This window comes from Panthera uncia, assembly GCF_023721935.1.
Source record: "Panthera uncia isolate 11264 chromosome E2 unlocalized genomic scaffold, Puncia_PCG_1.0 HiC_scaffold_19, whole genome shotgun sequence".
Classification (NCBI taxonomy): Eukaryota; Metazoa; Chordata; class Mammalia; order Carnivora; family Felidae; genus Panthera; species Panthera uncia.
In genome coordinates, this window is record NW_026057588.1 from 17621014 (window position 1) to 17638170 (window position 17157).

Consider the following 17157-nt stretch of genomic DNA (forward strand, 5'->3'; position numbering starts at 1 on the left):
AGTACTGCTCAATATATTAAGTGACAACAGCAAGTTTCACCATAGTACGTATACTATGAATCCATTTTTGCTGAAAAGCACATGGCTGTAGAATAATGCCAGGCAGAACATGCCCAAATAGTGTTGATGATGGTTAGCTCTGGGTGGTGGGACTGTAAATTTTCTTTTCTTCTTTTCCTTTACCTATTTTTAGAAACCATTTCCATACTGCCTGCATTCTTTTTTTTTTTTTTTTTTTTTTTTTTTTAAAGTAAGCCCAGCACGGGGCTTGAACTCACAACCCCAAGATCAAGAGTTGCATGCTCTACCAACTGAGCCAGCCAGGTGCCCCATACTGCCTACAATCTTTTTAAATGTATTACTTTTATAGACATAAAACAAAACAACACCTAATTCCATTTTATAAACTGCAACCTGCAAGGTTCCACATACCCACCCTGGACAAAGCAATGCTACTAAACACTGGGGAGGGAGCAAGTGATAACCAACACCCAACTAACCCATGAAGAAAAAAATTTACAAAACAATTTCGGCACAAGCAAAACCCTGAACTGCAATGTTGGGATCTGCATTCTCATCAGCAATCCTATGTGAGGCTAGCACTGGAGGATTACCCGGATTAGGTGAGCACTAGGATTACAGGGGCACACTCCAGACATCTAGTAAACATGTTCCTGTCCTCTGTACCAGGAGGACTGAAAACCATTCACTGGAATTCATCACAATGTCGCCTGGGCCCGAGTTTCTCACACTCCCTCAAGACTGGTATTCTTTGCTCTTTCCTTGCACTCTCAGACTACTCTTCAGTCTGGGGGCAAAAGCAAGACTTCCTAAACGGGAGAGTCACTTTAAGAAAGCCTTATTATTGAACTGAAATATGCTTTTGCCTCACAGTGCTACTTTGTTTCTTTATAAACCACAACATGGACATCAGTGCACTTTAAAGCATTTCCTTAAAATCAACATTCATTATGAACTAGAATTAGATTCAGGTCTATTCTGATCCGTTTGTGAGCTAAACCTGAAAACATTTTAATCAGTCAGCCAAGTTCGTTAAATATGAACCAAGCTGAAATTTAAAGGACACCCACACCACTGGCTCATAGCTCTGCACCATCACTGAGAACAGAAACCACATTAGATTCATAGTCTCACCACGTGCTCCTGAAGCCAGATTTATAAATGTCTCAAAACCACAAACTTGCTTTTACTAACACTGGCTCTGAAAAACACAGGAAGAACCTTTGCCATCACACCTCCTCAGAAGTTTGGGATTACCCCAAGAGCAATGCCTGGGACCTGCACCTCTAGCTACCCAGTGCACACACTACCTGGCTGCCTGGCTGCCACGGGCTGCCAAGCCCCTGCTGCTCAAAGCTACGCCTCCCTTGCTTCCCTAACTTGACCAACTCCTTGCTAGTCAGGGAATACCTCTTCCAAGAAGTTATCCCTGTTTCTCCATCTTGGGAGAAGCTAGGGCAGTCTGCTCTGAGCAAACCCCGATTTAGTATCTTAGATTCACAGATTAATGGTGCTACTTTACTTCCCTAAATTGGCTTCCAATGTACAAATAAAGCCTGTTGTCTTTTAAAAACACAGTCAAGGGGCGCCTGGGTGGTTCAGCTGGTTAAGCATCCAACTTCAGCTCAGGTCATGATCTCACGGCTCATGAGTTCGAGCCCTGCGTCGGGCTCTGTGCTGACAGCTCAGAGCCTGGAGCCTGCTTCGGATTCTGTTTCTCTCTCTCTCTGCTCTTCCCCCACTCCCGCGTGTGTGCTCTCTCTCTCTCTCAAAAATAATTAAAAAACAAAAAACAAACCCACAGTCAAAATGGTTTAAGTAAGCAAATTGGTGACATGTAAGGTCCTAAGAGAGATCACTTACCTTGCTTACTCTATCCTGTGACCTCTCCCCACAGTCACAAATTAAACCAGCTCTGAACTAATAACAGGGCAGGGGGATCCTAGAATCTGGACATAATTAGATCTGAGTGATTAGCATGGCCTTGTGAAAGGTGCAGCTTCTCTTTCAGACAGATAACCCACAGAGACAGGGACAACAGCCATGTAAAACTGAGACACAGAAACAACCCACACCCTTTTCCTGTATGCTAGGAATAAAAAACCAAGTCTCAGCACTCAAATCAGCCAAACCCATAGGAAACTTGAGTCTCTGTCTCCCTGTTTTTCGCTGGATTCTGTCCTGCAGAAATGCTCCCTCCTGACTCTTAGTCCTTCCCCCCTCTTCCTGCCCCAGTTGCAACCAAGATGTACTAGATTTGAGAGGATGGAGAAATGGTAAAATAATCCTACTGTGAAAACTTTACCAAGGCCCTTTAAGGAGGGGGCTGGATTAGATGAGCTGTGCTGTGTGCATATGTGTGTGAGTATGTGTGTGTGTGTGCGAGTAAATATACATATATATTTGTTTGTTTGGTTTTTTAATTAAGTAGGCTCCACACCCAGTGCAGAAGCCCAACATGGGGCTTGAACTTATGACCCTGAGATCAAGACGTGAACCAAGATTAAGACTTGGACACTCAACTGAATGAGCTACCCAGGTAGGCGCCTCTGGCTGTGCTGTTTTAAAGCTGTTTTTCTAATCCTGTGATCAGAACTACCTGGGGGACATAGCCTGATGCCCAGGCTCCTCTGTAGAACTTCGGACTCAGACTCTCCAGATGTGGGCATGGGAATTTGCACTTTAAAATGTTCCTCAGCTGATTTGGAGAAGAGATTTGTGAACCATTTCTTGAAAGAGACCAGGCTGAAGTGGTAATTCCTGTGATAATGGGTTTCCAAAACATTGTGCCACTGGAAGTAAGGTCCCTTTATACCTCGATCTTTCATAGTCCATGTGAAGACCACGTTTTCAGTAAACGTTTTTAAAGATTTTGGGGAAGGGAGAAGAATGAATTCCCTACTCACTGTCTTTTCATGTGGAGGGAACTCAGCCAGTGTTTCTCAGAATGGAAGGGTCACCGTTGCACTTTGGGCTGGATAGCTGATTATGTGGCACTGTCCAGTATGGTGTAGGATTTTGCAATCCTTGGCCCTTGCTCTTAAATGCCAGTGGTGGTCCCTGGTCACTGTGACAACCAAAACACATCCCCTCATACTCCTCTAAATGCTCTCTGGTTATCAGTTCAATCTGTGATTAAGAGCCACTGAGCTGGATTAACATTCCTGACCTCTCTCCCTACCCCCTACAATAAGTCCTGCTTTTCGGGGGGAAGAAATGGTCTATCCAACAAATGAGTTTAGGAGTCAGCTTCCCTCTCTTCTCTTTCACACTTGCCTGCCCACAGAGGAAGCATTTTAGCCTGAGGCTTCCAGCCTGGCCTGTGCCTGGCTGGCTTAGTCTTCTCAAGACAGGGACTGTAACTCAAGAACACTCCACACTCTAGTGGGGGAGAACGGAGCTTCTAGCTTTACCTATAACAATAAATTAGTCTTAGGAAAAGTGTTGGAAATTAATTTAGTTATTTGAGAGAATATAAACATAACCATAATTCCATTCTTATACTTAAAAGATGTCTTTCATTGTTTCTCTCTATTATGGCATTATTATTTTAAGAGAAAGAACTTTGACGAACATTTTTTATTTACCAGTTTTATTCTGTCTTAGAATAAAAACCTTGCTTTAATATTGTGAGGTGCACTGCAGGTATGCCATGCTGCCAGTTTTTACTGGGGCAAAAAATGCCTTAGTCAGTGACCCAGAGGCCTTGGAAAACACACGAATGCATACTTTCAGAGCATGTAGAGCTGGTATTTACAGCTTTTCTTGGAATTGGCCCGGGACATCTCCAACAATCTACATAGGTACTGTCATAGCATTTGCTTTGATGTTCAGAATGCTTCAGAAATGTGTTCAATATCATGATTTGTGGGTCCTCCAAAAGGTTTCGTTGTTAACATGCAAGCAAACAGTATTAAGCAATATTACCTAAACTATGGCTGGCAAGAACTGGACCTCAGTAATGAAACCAAATTACAAAACATTTCCGTGTAGCTATACAAAAGATATAAAATTAAAATTAAAAATATCAACCATCTTTAAATATTCCAATTCTCCTACAGTGCAGTTTTCCACATCTTTATCACTATTGAATACTTTAAGGACAAAGTTAACAAAAATCAAAATAGATAAAAATATTTAAATCTTTGGATCCCTTTATTCTATGGCCTTCATAAAAACTCAAAAATGGCCAGATTTTCCCCCACTATAGCTTAAAATATCAAAAAGATTTACTAGTGATTTATAATTAGCAATGAACTCTATTACTGAGTCATTTGTGGGCCACAGGCCCAAGGACCAGTGTTAGGATATCTTATAGGTTGCCAAAATAATATCTAACACTCTGAATCCTCTTGAAATATAATGGAATGAATCAAGGTATTACAACAAAATTCCAGGCATATCTGGAAGAACAGGTTAATTGATGCCCAGTTTTATTGTCTTAAAAAAGGGGAGGGTGCTTATTTGAAAATACAGCTAAGTACATTCTTATCTATGATTATTTACATTCATATACTGAAAATATTTATTATTTGGACAAATCCTGTGATATGCCATTTGTTATAAAATGAAGTTCTTACAATGAGTATGAGTAATTTATCCTTTTCAGGTAATGGAAGAAATTTATCAAATCCTCATTTGTGTTCCAAACATTAAAAAAAAACATACAAAAAAAAAAAAAAAAAATCAAAATCAGAAATCTCAAGCCTGGAAAACTATGAAAAAAGACCCACCACCCATAGCTCTGCTCCTCAGCACATCAACTTCTGCAAGGACACAGTATGTTTGCTGACTTTAAAATGTTTATTCTTTAAAAAATTAGTTGCTTTTTATACAGCTATACAAAGTTCTTAATGTTTCTTTGGCAATGGAATATAATGGAATTTTACAACTATATAAAAAAGTTACCTTTGCCTAAGAAACAGTATTTACTGTGTTTACATAGTTGACTGACAAAATTCTCTACCATCCAGCACCCTAATTAATTGACGAAATAAGCTACCTCAAAAGGGATATTACAGGATTTCCAAAAAGAAAGAAACAAAGAGAGAAAGACACACACACACACACACACACACACACACACACACACACACAACCTTCTGTGGCTCAAAACACAGTATCACGGCCCTATCTGCAGGCAACTTACAATCATTGCCAAATACAATTTAGTGATAAGAAAAATCCTTTCAGTGATGAAAAAATACTTATAAGTCCCATTGAAGTACTGTTGTAGTTTAACTATACATAAGAAATTACTTAACCTTCTGCTATTCCAAATATATTTAATGCTCATTTTTTAAGATGAGCCTTCCCGCCCCCTCCCTCCCCCCCAAAGTAACTGCATTGGATCTTTGAAATTAAGCAGAAAAAAACACACAAACACCCAGTGCTGGTGACAAATATACAGCGGATTCACCTCTTCCTTCTTCTCAAAGACCGGAACCAATTCTCAGGACCATGAAGAGCTAGAAATTCACCTACTTTCAAAGACTTGTCTGTAGACTATGCAGCAACTTTGTTGTCTTTCTAAAAAGGAAAAAAAAAATTAGCTCAAGTTTCACATGATTGGTTTATTAGTATTTCTTTCTAATTTACTTAAGTATATTTCCCATTACTTTTAAATATACCCTCCTTTTCCTTTCATGTATAAATCTTTTCACTAATTTCCGGAAAACATTTTATAACTTCCACACACCCAGCAGTAGCTCGTTATTTGTTAACTGCATTTTCCAGTTAGTGGAGGTTAAAGCAGTCATGGTGTGGGCTGGTTCCAGCAAGAAGGCCCCCTAAGATATAGGCATACCTTACTATCTTTGTTTGCATCCTAATTATTTTTAAACACAATGACAGAACTTAAACTTTCAACACAGTTAGCCAAGGTCATCCAATATAACTGACAACATACTCTGGAAAAAGATTAATAAAATCCCTAAGTCTCTGATGTCCTTACTAAGCAATAAAATATCCAGACAGTAAAATAACATTTCTCTCCAAAGTTTCATGCAAGGAGAAAGCAATGATTTAGAAATTCATTTTAAAACGATAACTTTTAAATTTCAAATAAGTTCTGCAAATCAGCAAGCTGACAGGGTAATTTTTAAAAAGTAACCATGGAAAAAACAAAAATGTCAGAGAGTCTCTAGCTTCCTAGTGAGACGAATCCTAATCTAAAGTCTTGTATATAACATCAGAGCCAGGGGCCTGTTTTCCTCAGGACTAGTTGTTACCACATACCTGATTTTAACTGCTGATTTTCATCCTGTTAGAAATACACTATTTCCTATGTTAAAGATTTAACTTTATCTGTGTATACGGCACCAAACCATTTGTACAACGTCATTAAACTGGAATACAAATGGCATGGTGTAAACTGGTACAGAAAGAAATAAACTGAAGATAATCCCACCCCACTGTCCCCCACCAAAGCCAACCTTCACATGCCCCCATTTTTTTTTTTACCTTTCAGAAAGCTGTACGATCAATCCAGACCTATTTTAGGGTCCAAAAGCTGTGGTTTTCTGAAAGGTAAAAAAAAAAAAAGCAAGAGAGAGAGAGAGAGGGAGAGAGAGAAGGGAAGAGGAGGGGGATACAGAGAAATAGAGGGAGGGAGGGGAGAAAACAAAAGGGGGGAAGGGAGAGAGAGTACCATGCTGAGTCATTTTGGTTACCTCTTTGTCTCTGGACCCTATCTGAAAAAACAGACTCAAACGGAAAGTAATCTGTCTTACCTGCCATGGTGGCTTAACCATCTTAGAAGCAGCATATAAAATAAGAGCAGACTATACTCTTATTACACCCAACCTGATCTCCTTGCCCTCCACCCCCACAAAGCATCAAAGGACCAAGCTCAGCACAAGTTTATGTTTCTAACATTATCCTTGAGAAAAACTGGGCTAGAAGTCAACGAGAGGAAGTTTTGGCTTTATTAGCTTGTATCTATATCAAGAGAGTTAACCTTGGGGCGCCTGGGTGGCTCAGTCCGTTAAGCAAATGACTTCAGCTCAGGTCATGATCTTACAGTTTGTGAGTTCGAGCCCCGTGTCGGGCTCTGTGCTGACAGCTCGGAGCCTGGAGCCAGCTTCAGATTCTGTGTCTCCCTCTCTCTCTGCCCCTCTCCAACTTGTGCTCTGTCTCTCAAAAATAAACATTAAAAACATAAAAAAATAAATAAAAAAAAGAGTTAACCTCTCTGGGTCCTTGGTTTCCTAACTATCTATTGGGGGTAGGGTGAGAGAGAGCCTACAGTTCAGCTGATACTTTAAAGGAGTTCTAAAAATCTACAATTCTGCTTTGCCCATGTTTTCATTAAACAACCACTTGCTTATGTACACCTCAAAACTAATGATTCATGCCAATAGAGCACAAAGAACAAAGCCAACCCATTACATAAAGGCTGCTGCAAATGCCACTGACATCCATTTATGAGAAGTATTAGATGTTGTTTTAGAAACAGGTTTAATCCTTGAAAGTAAATCTCCTTTATGTAATAGTGATCACTATTTCTGCCAGGTGATATGATTTAGAAGGCATAGAATGCAGAGAAGGTCACTGCTCTAGTGGCAGACATAAGGGTCATGCAACTTTGGAATGGGCAATCAAGGGCTAGCCACACTGATGGATCTTCTGCCTTACTGAAGGCTGAAATAGTGTATTCCTAATCAGCATGCTGAGCATTTACTTCAAACCCACTATGGTTCCATGTCCACTGGTGGAAATGAAAGTAAAATACATATTCACTAATTGCCAAGAGACTCCCATCTAGCTGGCGATGCAGAACAAAACACATGAAATATGGAAAATGAGTGTTAAAATGTGTGCCAATGAAAGCAGATACCACAAGAGGTCAGAAAAGGAAGAAATCTGTGGAGGAAGGAAGAGAAGTTTCCGAAGACAGAGCATACCTTGGACAAGACTGTGAAGGGTGTGAAAGGGACCCCTTGACTTTCAGCTGTGTCTATCTCTACATTGGACTAAAACACAAGAAGGCTAGGACTGCATCTGTTTTGCTCACACTAACATCCAGGCTAGTGCATGGCATATATGAATTCAATGTATTTGGTCAAGGAATGAGGTCAGTGTTGGAATCAAGGACAGTGTATACAAGTGATGACCACGAGTCAAACTGCTTGAACCAGACAGCTTAAAGGGTAATGAGAAATGGGGCTGGATACATTAGCAGGATCCTCACAGAGTACGAAGAGCAGGCAGTACAAGGTCACACTTGAACCTTCTTGTCATCAGGGCAATACCTAGGGTCCGGTCAATCTAACACCCCTTGAAACACTCAAGCAGAGGCTGGACTATTTGTCAAGGATACACTAATGTGGATAAAGACTCATGCAGATAACTTCTACAGTGCATTCTAATTCTGCAATGTATGTGACGGGGATTTAACTGAAGGCTCAAAGTGACCAAAGAGTGAGACAGAGCTTCAAAAAATGTTTGTATTCATAAATGTATGTACTGTGCACCCAGCAGTTCATCAACAGTTTATGGATGACTGTTCAGATAAAGGGAAATAATAGTTCAATCTTACAGACAACATGACAGCTCTTTTTTCAAATATCTGCAAAATTATTAAGACAATTATGTATATTCTGTACTTTTACAAGGGTAGAGTTAAACTAATAGGGTGAGGATACAGGGGAAAAAAATCTTCACTCACATTGTGAAATTGTAACAATTAAGACCATTCCTGAGGTAGGATGGATGCTCTTAGAAAAAGTAAGCTGCCAGCTCCCTAACAGGGATACTTCAGGACTCATGGCTTGGCCAAGAGCTCAGACCTCTCAAATGTTTTCCAACTCTGAAACTTTAATGATCTTTAGAAGGTGTACAGGAGATAAAACTGTGTTAACTCTATTTCCACAATGTGAAAACTGAGGGCCTGAAAGGTTTGACGACTCAACTCAGGTCACACTAGCAACAATCACTAAAATCCTCATTGGGATCCAAGTTTAATTTAAATGTACTTTTTCTCAAACCAAGCTGACTCAATGTGGTCTTCAACAAGAAGGTGTCATAGGTTCTTCAACAGATAACTGACATGTCTGAAGTGAGGTAAAGACGAGACTGAATGTCTGAAGACCAATCAGTGAGTTGTTATGGTAGCTGGCAGGGACATCTCACAGGAATGAATGTGGTAATGCGGACATGGGCTATACTGCCTGGGAGATGAAAAGAGTGACACACCATTAGCCAATGCAGACACTGGGAGGAGGCTGTGTGGAGACGATGGAAAGGCTAGAAGATGATAAGGTCATTTGAGGAAGGTTAAGTTTAAGTTGGTCACAGGACATAAAGCACATAAAGACAGAGAAATGCAGGTAGAAGCACAGAAGGTCCTAGGTGAAAAACCAATTAAAAGCGATGAATCAACACGTTTACAAAGGAGAGGAGGAAAGAAAGGGGAAGGTAGAGGAAAAAGAAAGAAGGGAGAGGAAGCAGGAGCCTAAACATGAGCACAAATGCTTACAAGGAGCAAACTGAACATTCTGGGCAGAAGGAATGGGTGAAAAGGTCCTGAGATAGTTGTAAGTTTGGCACTGAACAAGAGCAAGAAGGTCCACATATCTGCAGCAGAGTGAATAAAGAAATGGTGAGTCCCACTGGCAAAAAAGACCAGAGCCAGTATAAGACTTATGACCTGAAGAAGCAGTCAGATCATGAAGTGCCTGGCTGTGGTGAGGAACACGTTATTATTATTTTCTAAAGATTTTATTAAATAATATTTTATTTTATTATTTTTTTTTTTTAATTTTTTTTTCAACGTTTTTTATTTATTTTTGGGACAGAGAGAGACAGAGCATGAACGGGGGAGGGGCAGAGAGAGAGGGAGACACAGAATCTGAAACAGGCTCCAGGCTCCGAGCCATCAGCCCAGAGCCTGACGCGGGGCTCGAACTCACGGACCGCGAGATCGTGACCTGGCTGAAGTCGGACGCTTAACCGACTGCGCCACCCAGGCGCCCCAAATAATATTTTATTTTTAAGTAATAGCTGCACTTGGGGTGCCTGGGTGGCTCAGTCGGTTAAGCGTCCGACTTCAGCTCAGGTCATGATCTCCCGGTTGGTGAGTTCGAGCTCCATGTCAGGCCGTGTGCTGCCAGATCAGAGCCTGGAGCCTGCTTCAGATTCTGTGTCTCCTTCTCTCTGCCCCTCCCCCGCTCATGCTCTGTCTCTCTGTCTCTTTCTCAAAAAATAAACATTAAAACAATTTTTTTACATTGTATTCCATTTTAAAATGAAAACTTGCCTCAATGCTTATAATCTTTTCTGAGTAAGATATTGAAAAGCAAAAAAAAAAAAAAAAAAAATTGTTTTTAAAGATTAAAACAAAAAGAAAAAAGTAATATCTACACTCAATGTAGGGCTTAAATTCACAACCCCGAGGTCAAGACTCATACTCCACTGACTGACCAGCCAGGTGCCCTGGAATATGTGTTATTTTTTAAAAAGAAAAAAACAAAACAAAAAGACCCCAAATAACAGTATTTAAAAAAAAAAAAAACTAGGAAGAAAGTTTCTAAGTTGGATCAGTGGTTGTCAGTGTCAAATACTGCAGAGGAGTTCAGGGCAAATATTTGTGAAAAGGCTACTGACCTCTATAAGCAAAAGGTCACTGGCAAGAACCTTAATAGTGACAAGCAAAAGGCATTCTGTAACTCCTAAGACACAGTCTCCCCAGCCAGAACGGCAACTTCCCAAGTTATAAGTCCTGTAGCTGCACCAGGTCACCAGTGCTGGATAGCCTGAGCTAATGAACTGAGGCTAATTTTCAGCAGTCTTGGCTGGATGATACAGTATCAGAGGTGTCAAAGTTAACAGACCAGACCCAAAAGCCACTAACACTGATCCTTCAAGAAGGATCTCAACAATGTCCAGTTCAAATAATGGACAGTGAAACTCCTGCCAGTAGGTCTTTTTGTTTCCAGCTGCCCTGTGCAACTCTTAGATCTCTTTATAAGGTGATTTTGATCCCTTCTGTGATTATATAAAGTTCCTCTCTACTAAACCTAAAAATCAATAAACTAGGAAGTGACACTGACTTAATTGACAGACTCCTTTAAATAAATTAATTATATATATAAACAATACTATACAGAGCTATATAGTTTTCTAGCAGCAGTTTGCAAATACCAACATATCACAGTATTTTCAAGACCAAGGTAAAATAAGAAAACCAGGGAAAACATAGTTGAATTTTCCACAAAACTAAATTAAGGGTACTGACTCAGAAACAAACTTACAAGGCTTGAGACCCTGAAGCATCGCTTACTAGCTGACCTTGGACAAGGTATTTACTATCTCAATACCTATTTCTTCATCTGTCTGTAAAATGGCGGTAAGAATAGTACTATCTTACAGAGTTCATGTGAGGTTTAAGCGAGTTAATACACAAAAAACATTTAGAACAATGCCTAGTACATGCAAAATTCTATATAAATGTTGGCTGCTATGAATGCTTTCCACTCTGGAGTATGTGCTTCCTAGACTCTTTTGGTGTTAAAACACACTCCATAATATGAAATAAAGGTGATATTATACAATCTTTTTTTGGTATAATTACTTTAGCAATCCCCCATGCCTCCAAAAAAAAAAAAAAAAAAAATCCTAAGCCTGTCTCTAACACATTTTTTATTTTTGGGGGAAATTTTACTATCCATGAAATCTAAAACCATGGTTCTATAATAAAAAAGACCCCTCCACCCCAATCTCATTTCTATCTTTCACTTCCTCCAAATGGAAACAGTTAAAAAAAACTTGGACTCATTAGCCAAGAAATTACTGCTCCTTATAATTATATAAACAACCTCATCCCCCACTGAAGAGTCAAAATAGAAGTTCTACAATGTCTTAAAAATATTCACCCAATATAAAGTAAAAACATTCCAAATTTCATAAAACTGCCTGCCAACCCCAAAGCAGACAATACTTACTCTGTATTCAAAATCTGCAAACTCCCTGCCCCCACGACCTCCTCTGAATCCACCACGAAATCCTCGAGGGGTAGTGAAGGTACCACCTCTGCCACCACCACGTCCTCGGCCACCACGGAAACCAAGACCTCCTCTGCCTCTGTAACCGCCACGGCCACGGTTTGGACGAAGTGGGATTCCAAATGTTTCGGCATTTAATCTTCTTTCCTCAGCCCAGGTTGGTCTCCGTTCTCTGTTATAAGAATAAACTCTACTGTATCAGGTCGTAAGAACATTTTCCGGCAAAACTATGTGACACTAATTCCCAAATTATGGATAAGTAATTCCTAAAGATCAAATAAAAATAAGCACCTTTTCTGCGCTGACAGTGTGGAGCCTGCTTGGGATTCTGTCTCCTCTCTCTGCCCCTCCCCTGTGCACTCTCAAAAATAAACATTAAAAAAATAAAAGATGAAAAACCAAGCACCTTATCTAAGTCATCACAAGCCATCCATGGCAAAATGTCCTCATGATATTCTCTTAAATTTCATGTGCAAATATGACCAGTATTAGTTTTTTTCAAATACAGTATATAAAACAAACATGGTAATAGCCCCCAATACAATGGGAATTCAAATATAGGATTGGCAACTGACTCCACTCTCCCTTTGGCCCAATGTAAGAGAGGGCAAAGCCAGGAAAGGGGACTCTGTCTCAGGAAGCTGGAAGAAGGAAGCTAAGTCCCCGAGTTCCTAGTATGTTCCCGGCCCAGTCCCCGGACCTGGTGTCTGAAGCAAGTGTTTAAACTGCTACTGCTGCAGGGGTGCCTGGGTGGCTCAGTCAGTTAAGTGTCCAACTCTTGGCGTCAGCTCAGGTCATGATCTCATGGTTCGTGGGATCGAGCCCTGTATCAGGCTCTGCTCCGACAGTGTGGAACCTGCTTGGGATTCTCTCTCCCTCTCTCTGTCCCTCCTCTGCTCATGCTCGCTCTCTGTCTCACTCTCAAAATAAATAAATAAACAACAAAAAAAATTAAATTGCTACTGCTGCTGTAGTAAATTGCTCCAGCCCAGACAATCAGGACTTTGATCACAACATCTCCATCCGTGTTTACACTGAAGTAGACAACTGCCACCAGGTGGCACCAAACTATAGTCAGGAGAATGAAAATGTGGCTTGGGTAGCAGAAACTCTGGAACTCGTGATGCTGGATCTTTCAATTAACCTGACAATTTTCTGGATCCACATTTGCTGTGATATGACAAAGTTTTACTGTATCAACAAACTTCAAAGTAACATTAGTGCTTTTGGCCCTGGCTTCGTTTGAACCACACTGAAGAGGAGTAAAATAAAAGGTCTTACTTAGATGTCAGATGTTAGCTTTTGGTTTAATTACCAATTTTCAAATGTGAATGCATCCCTAAACAAAAGTATATGGTTATTTCTTCTTCACAAGGAGTAATATCACTGAAAATTTTAGTATGGATTATTTTCTTCCAGTAAACTAAAACATTAAAAAATTATAGTCATTAGATATCTTTAAGTATTCATTAAAGTTTGTGAATTTCTAAGAAATCATTTCATATTTCAAGCTAAGAATATAAGAGCAGCTTAAAAGACTGTACCTATTGTCATCACAAGAAATATTATCAAAGAAGGATTTGGTTTTATCATAGTAGCAATTAGGTCCAAGTGGATCTTCTTCATCTGCATTTCCTTCACTGTTTTGGGTATCAACTCCTGAGTCTCCTTTATCTTCACCATTTACAGGCTTTTCCTGCTTCTCAAGTTTATCTTCTAATGAAAAGCAAGCACATACCAGAAAGTCAAGACTTCTATTAAACATCCATGATTCACAAGTCAAATCAGAACATTTTCTGAATAGAAAAACGAAAACTCACCTTTCAATTTAAGTTTATTATGAAACTCTCTGTCAATTTCCTCCTTGTTAAATTGTGCATTCGCACTTTCAAAGTCAAAGTCTTTCTCAAACTTCATTGGACCATCTCGTCGGATACCAAATCGTCCCCTGCCACCTCGATGACCTCCACGTCCTCTTCTTGGAGCTGAAGGAGCACCTGGAACTAGGTCAATAAAGAAAGAATAAGCTGGTTTAGGACAGAAACTATTATTGTAGTCAACAACAAAAATGCTTACAAGTCTCTATACACATCACTGTACTTGTAGTTTTTATATATAAAAAAAAGGAGTTTCACTAACACTTAATATATAGTAGGCTGAGAACCACGCACATGAAATTTATTTTTATGGGGTCCACACTCATATATGTTATTTACAGAGTGTACAACCAAACAATTTTGGAGGCTCCTGTACCAAATTACTCTAATACTCTTTGAGGGAGGGGCTTTGCTCTGCTTATAGTTTTAATTCCTACAATGTGCCAAACGTATAGTGAATTCTCAAAATTTAGGAAGTCTTCTATGAAAGGATCATAAGAATCAACATTTAGAATGAGAAAAATAAATGAACACTAATAAACACAAATTGCAAGGTAGGAGGTATTCTTTCCACATCACAGATCACAAAAGAAGCACCAGGTCTCAACCACTCCAACCACTTCCTCTTTCACCTTTCTTTTCTCCCTCTAAATGTCTTCATATTATTCAAGTCTTCTAGCACCTATTCTTTCTCTATTATGATAACAGGATTTATGAGATATGATAATGAAATACCAAAGTAGCATAAATGACAGTGAAAAGTTGAGAACCCAAATATACAACACAAGAGGAAAAGTTAAGAAAAAACAAAAGAGGAATATGGAGCAGTAACTGATGTGAGTTAACAGTAACAACACAAAGCAGTATGAATTCAATGATTATAATTATGTGAAATGTTTAATACTGACAAAGATCAGAAAGTGGCTGCACAGTAATAGGTTTGTGATCAGTGTTTGCTGAAGTTTGGCAAATTGCCCATGTTTGAGAAAACAAACCACAAAAAGCCACAGCGGCATATCCAGACACTTAGATCTAGATAAGCAGGATGTTTAAAACATTCAACTTCACTATTAAAAACACTTTGGCCACAAGCCAGGAAGTTAAGTATAGCACAATCTTTCCGTGTTAAAAAAAGTTGAAGTGTAGTCTGTTTGTAAAACCATAAGAAAAACAATCTGAAAGAATATTCACTGTTCTGTTAATGAACCTTTGAGGGATGAATATAAGGGCAGTAAAAGGTCCTTTTATTTATTACTTTATATGATTTTTAAATGATGGGTAGTATGGCAATTATCTTTTTTTCTTTTATTTAGATTTATTTATTTATTTTTGAGAGAGAGAGAAACACATGAGTGGGGGAGGGACAGAGCAAGAATCCCAAGCAGACCCTGCACTGTCAGTGCAGAGCCCAGAGCCCGACGCAGGTCTCAAACTCACAAACTATGAATTTATGACCTGACCCGAAGTTGCACCGTGGCATTTATCTTATTTTGAGAGAGAAGTTCTCTCTCTTTCAAGATAAAAAAAAAAGCGAAATGTAGTAAATCAAACCAAAACTTCTGTATTCTATGGCACATAGCACATACAAAAATATATACAGCAACGTACAAGAGAAATACAGTATACATTTTCTGAAGTGAAAAATCACTTTCTTATTATTACCTAAACAAGGTGGTTAAAACCTGCCTTTTATTTTTTAATTTGGACATTTAAAATAATACTTTATCCTCTAATAATATATTTGAAAGTATTAATAAAATGAATGAATCTGGGGATAAATGTTATAGATTACAAAACAGAAAAGTACAATCATATGAAGTCAAAAATCATTTAAGAAAATTAAAATTCTTCAACAATTATAGAAAAAAAGCTCAGGGGTTAAATAATTATATTAAGAAAGCCTCAAACCTTCAAGGTACAGATAATTTTACTCCTAACAGCATAGAAAACATTGAAAATAATTTTATAATGCTAATGTGAAACTGACACAAAAATGTAAAAAAAGAATACAAAAGTACAAATGAGGAAACCATACAACAATTTAAGTATACAAATCTTACTGACAGATAAAGTCAATATACTTTAAGACAACTGCCTACCATCCAGTAGAGTTTATTCCAGAAATATAATGGTCATTAAAAAAAAAAAACCAACTTGTAATTTAAAACAATTAGACACAAAAAAATTGAAAATATAGTACCGAGCAGTCCTATATGCTCATTACCTAGTCTCCCATCTAATGGTAAAATCTTATTTAACTATTTTACTTTACAAAAACCAGGAAACTGACCCTGGCACAATATAATTATAATACCAATCTCACTCCGATTTCAACAGTTTTTTGTGCATACTCACTTTTTGGTGTATCTTTATGTATAATTCTATAACATTCTGCTACATGCATACATCTGCACAACTAGTGCCCTAATCAAGATTAAGAAATGTTTTGTTTCCCCAATAAAACTCCCCAGTGCTACTCCTTCATAGTCGCCAACTCCAGGCTTTCATTCTTTAAAAGTAATTATGCATCAAATGTTCCTTCTAACTGAACAGCACAGAATATGGCTTTCAGAATAAAGTAACTTACCGATTTGTCTCTTGCTATCATTTCTGAGTTGCTCATTTTCTGGTCTTGAAACTTTGTGTACTTCAGCTACAAAAGATATACAAAGTCACAAATCAGCTCAGTACACAAAATCAAACACTTCTGTAAAGTTCAAAAATGGGGAAAACAAAGAAACCCAAAACAAAAAGCAAAAAATCCATACCCCCACCACCATCACTACTTTGAGTCAAATTTGAAAGACTGAACATCTATCAAGTTCAGTTTAAACCTTCTAGGATCATTTGTATAAAGTAAATCTTTTTAATGAAAAATAAGGTGAATGGAAAATGTGGATCAGTCAATTAATGAATAGTAAATAGCTAAAGTTCTACCTCGCCTGTGCTCTTGATTCTCTATTGCTTTTTGGCTGGTAGATGGTAAAGGCCTGGTTGATACAGGGCTCCTCCTCCCAACAGGTGCTGGAGCAGGTAAGTGGGCCGAGGCGGTCTGTACTGCTTGTTCCATGGTTGGGCTTTTTCTCAAAGGGTCTAACTGAGGGCTTGAACGACCTAAAACGTAACCAAAAGATAAGAAACTACCCTATCCTCTGGGGATTTCAAAATAATCTAGACCCTCAACAAAAATGTCTACAGTTTTATTTCTACCAATTTAAATCTTTAGCACAAATTTGAATTCACCTACTTATTAGACC

At 38.7% G+C, this 17157-nt stretch overlaps 1 protein-coding gene across 6 annotated transcripts in view; it reads right to left on the reverse strand.

Annotated features, from left to right (window-relative positions):
• Nucleotides 1-216: 216 nt before the first annotated feature.
• Nucleotides 217-17157, reverse strand: part of LSM14A (LSM14A mRNA processing body assembly factor) — a 53821-nt gene continuing 36880 nt past the window's right edge. The window contains exons 5-11 of one of the 6 annotated variants that reach the window (XM_049621053.1): nucleotides 16838-17014; nucleotides 16488-16553; nucleotides 13844-14026; nucleotides 13568-13739; nucleotides 11964-12195; nucleotides 6484-6542; nucleotides 217-5550 (exon numbers count right to left, since the gene is read on the reverse strand). In XM_049621053.1, the coding sequence (XP_049477010.1) occupies nucleotides 6519-6542; nucleotides 11964-12195; nucleotides 13568-13739; nucleotides 13844-14026; nucleotides 16488-16553; nucleotides 16838-17014 (854 nt within the window). In that variant the 3' untranslated portion in view covers nucleotides 217-5550; nucleotides 6484-6518. Of the gene's footprint in view, nucleotides 5551-6483; nucleotides 6543-9890; nucleotides 12196-13567; nucleotides 13740-13843; nucleotides 14027-16487; nucleotides 16554-16837; nucleotides 17015-17157 lie in introns of those variants that run through there. The other 5 variants (XM_049621056.1, XM_049621052.1, XM_049621055.1 and 2 more) reach the window with 5 other exon arrangements.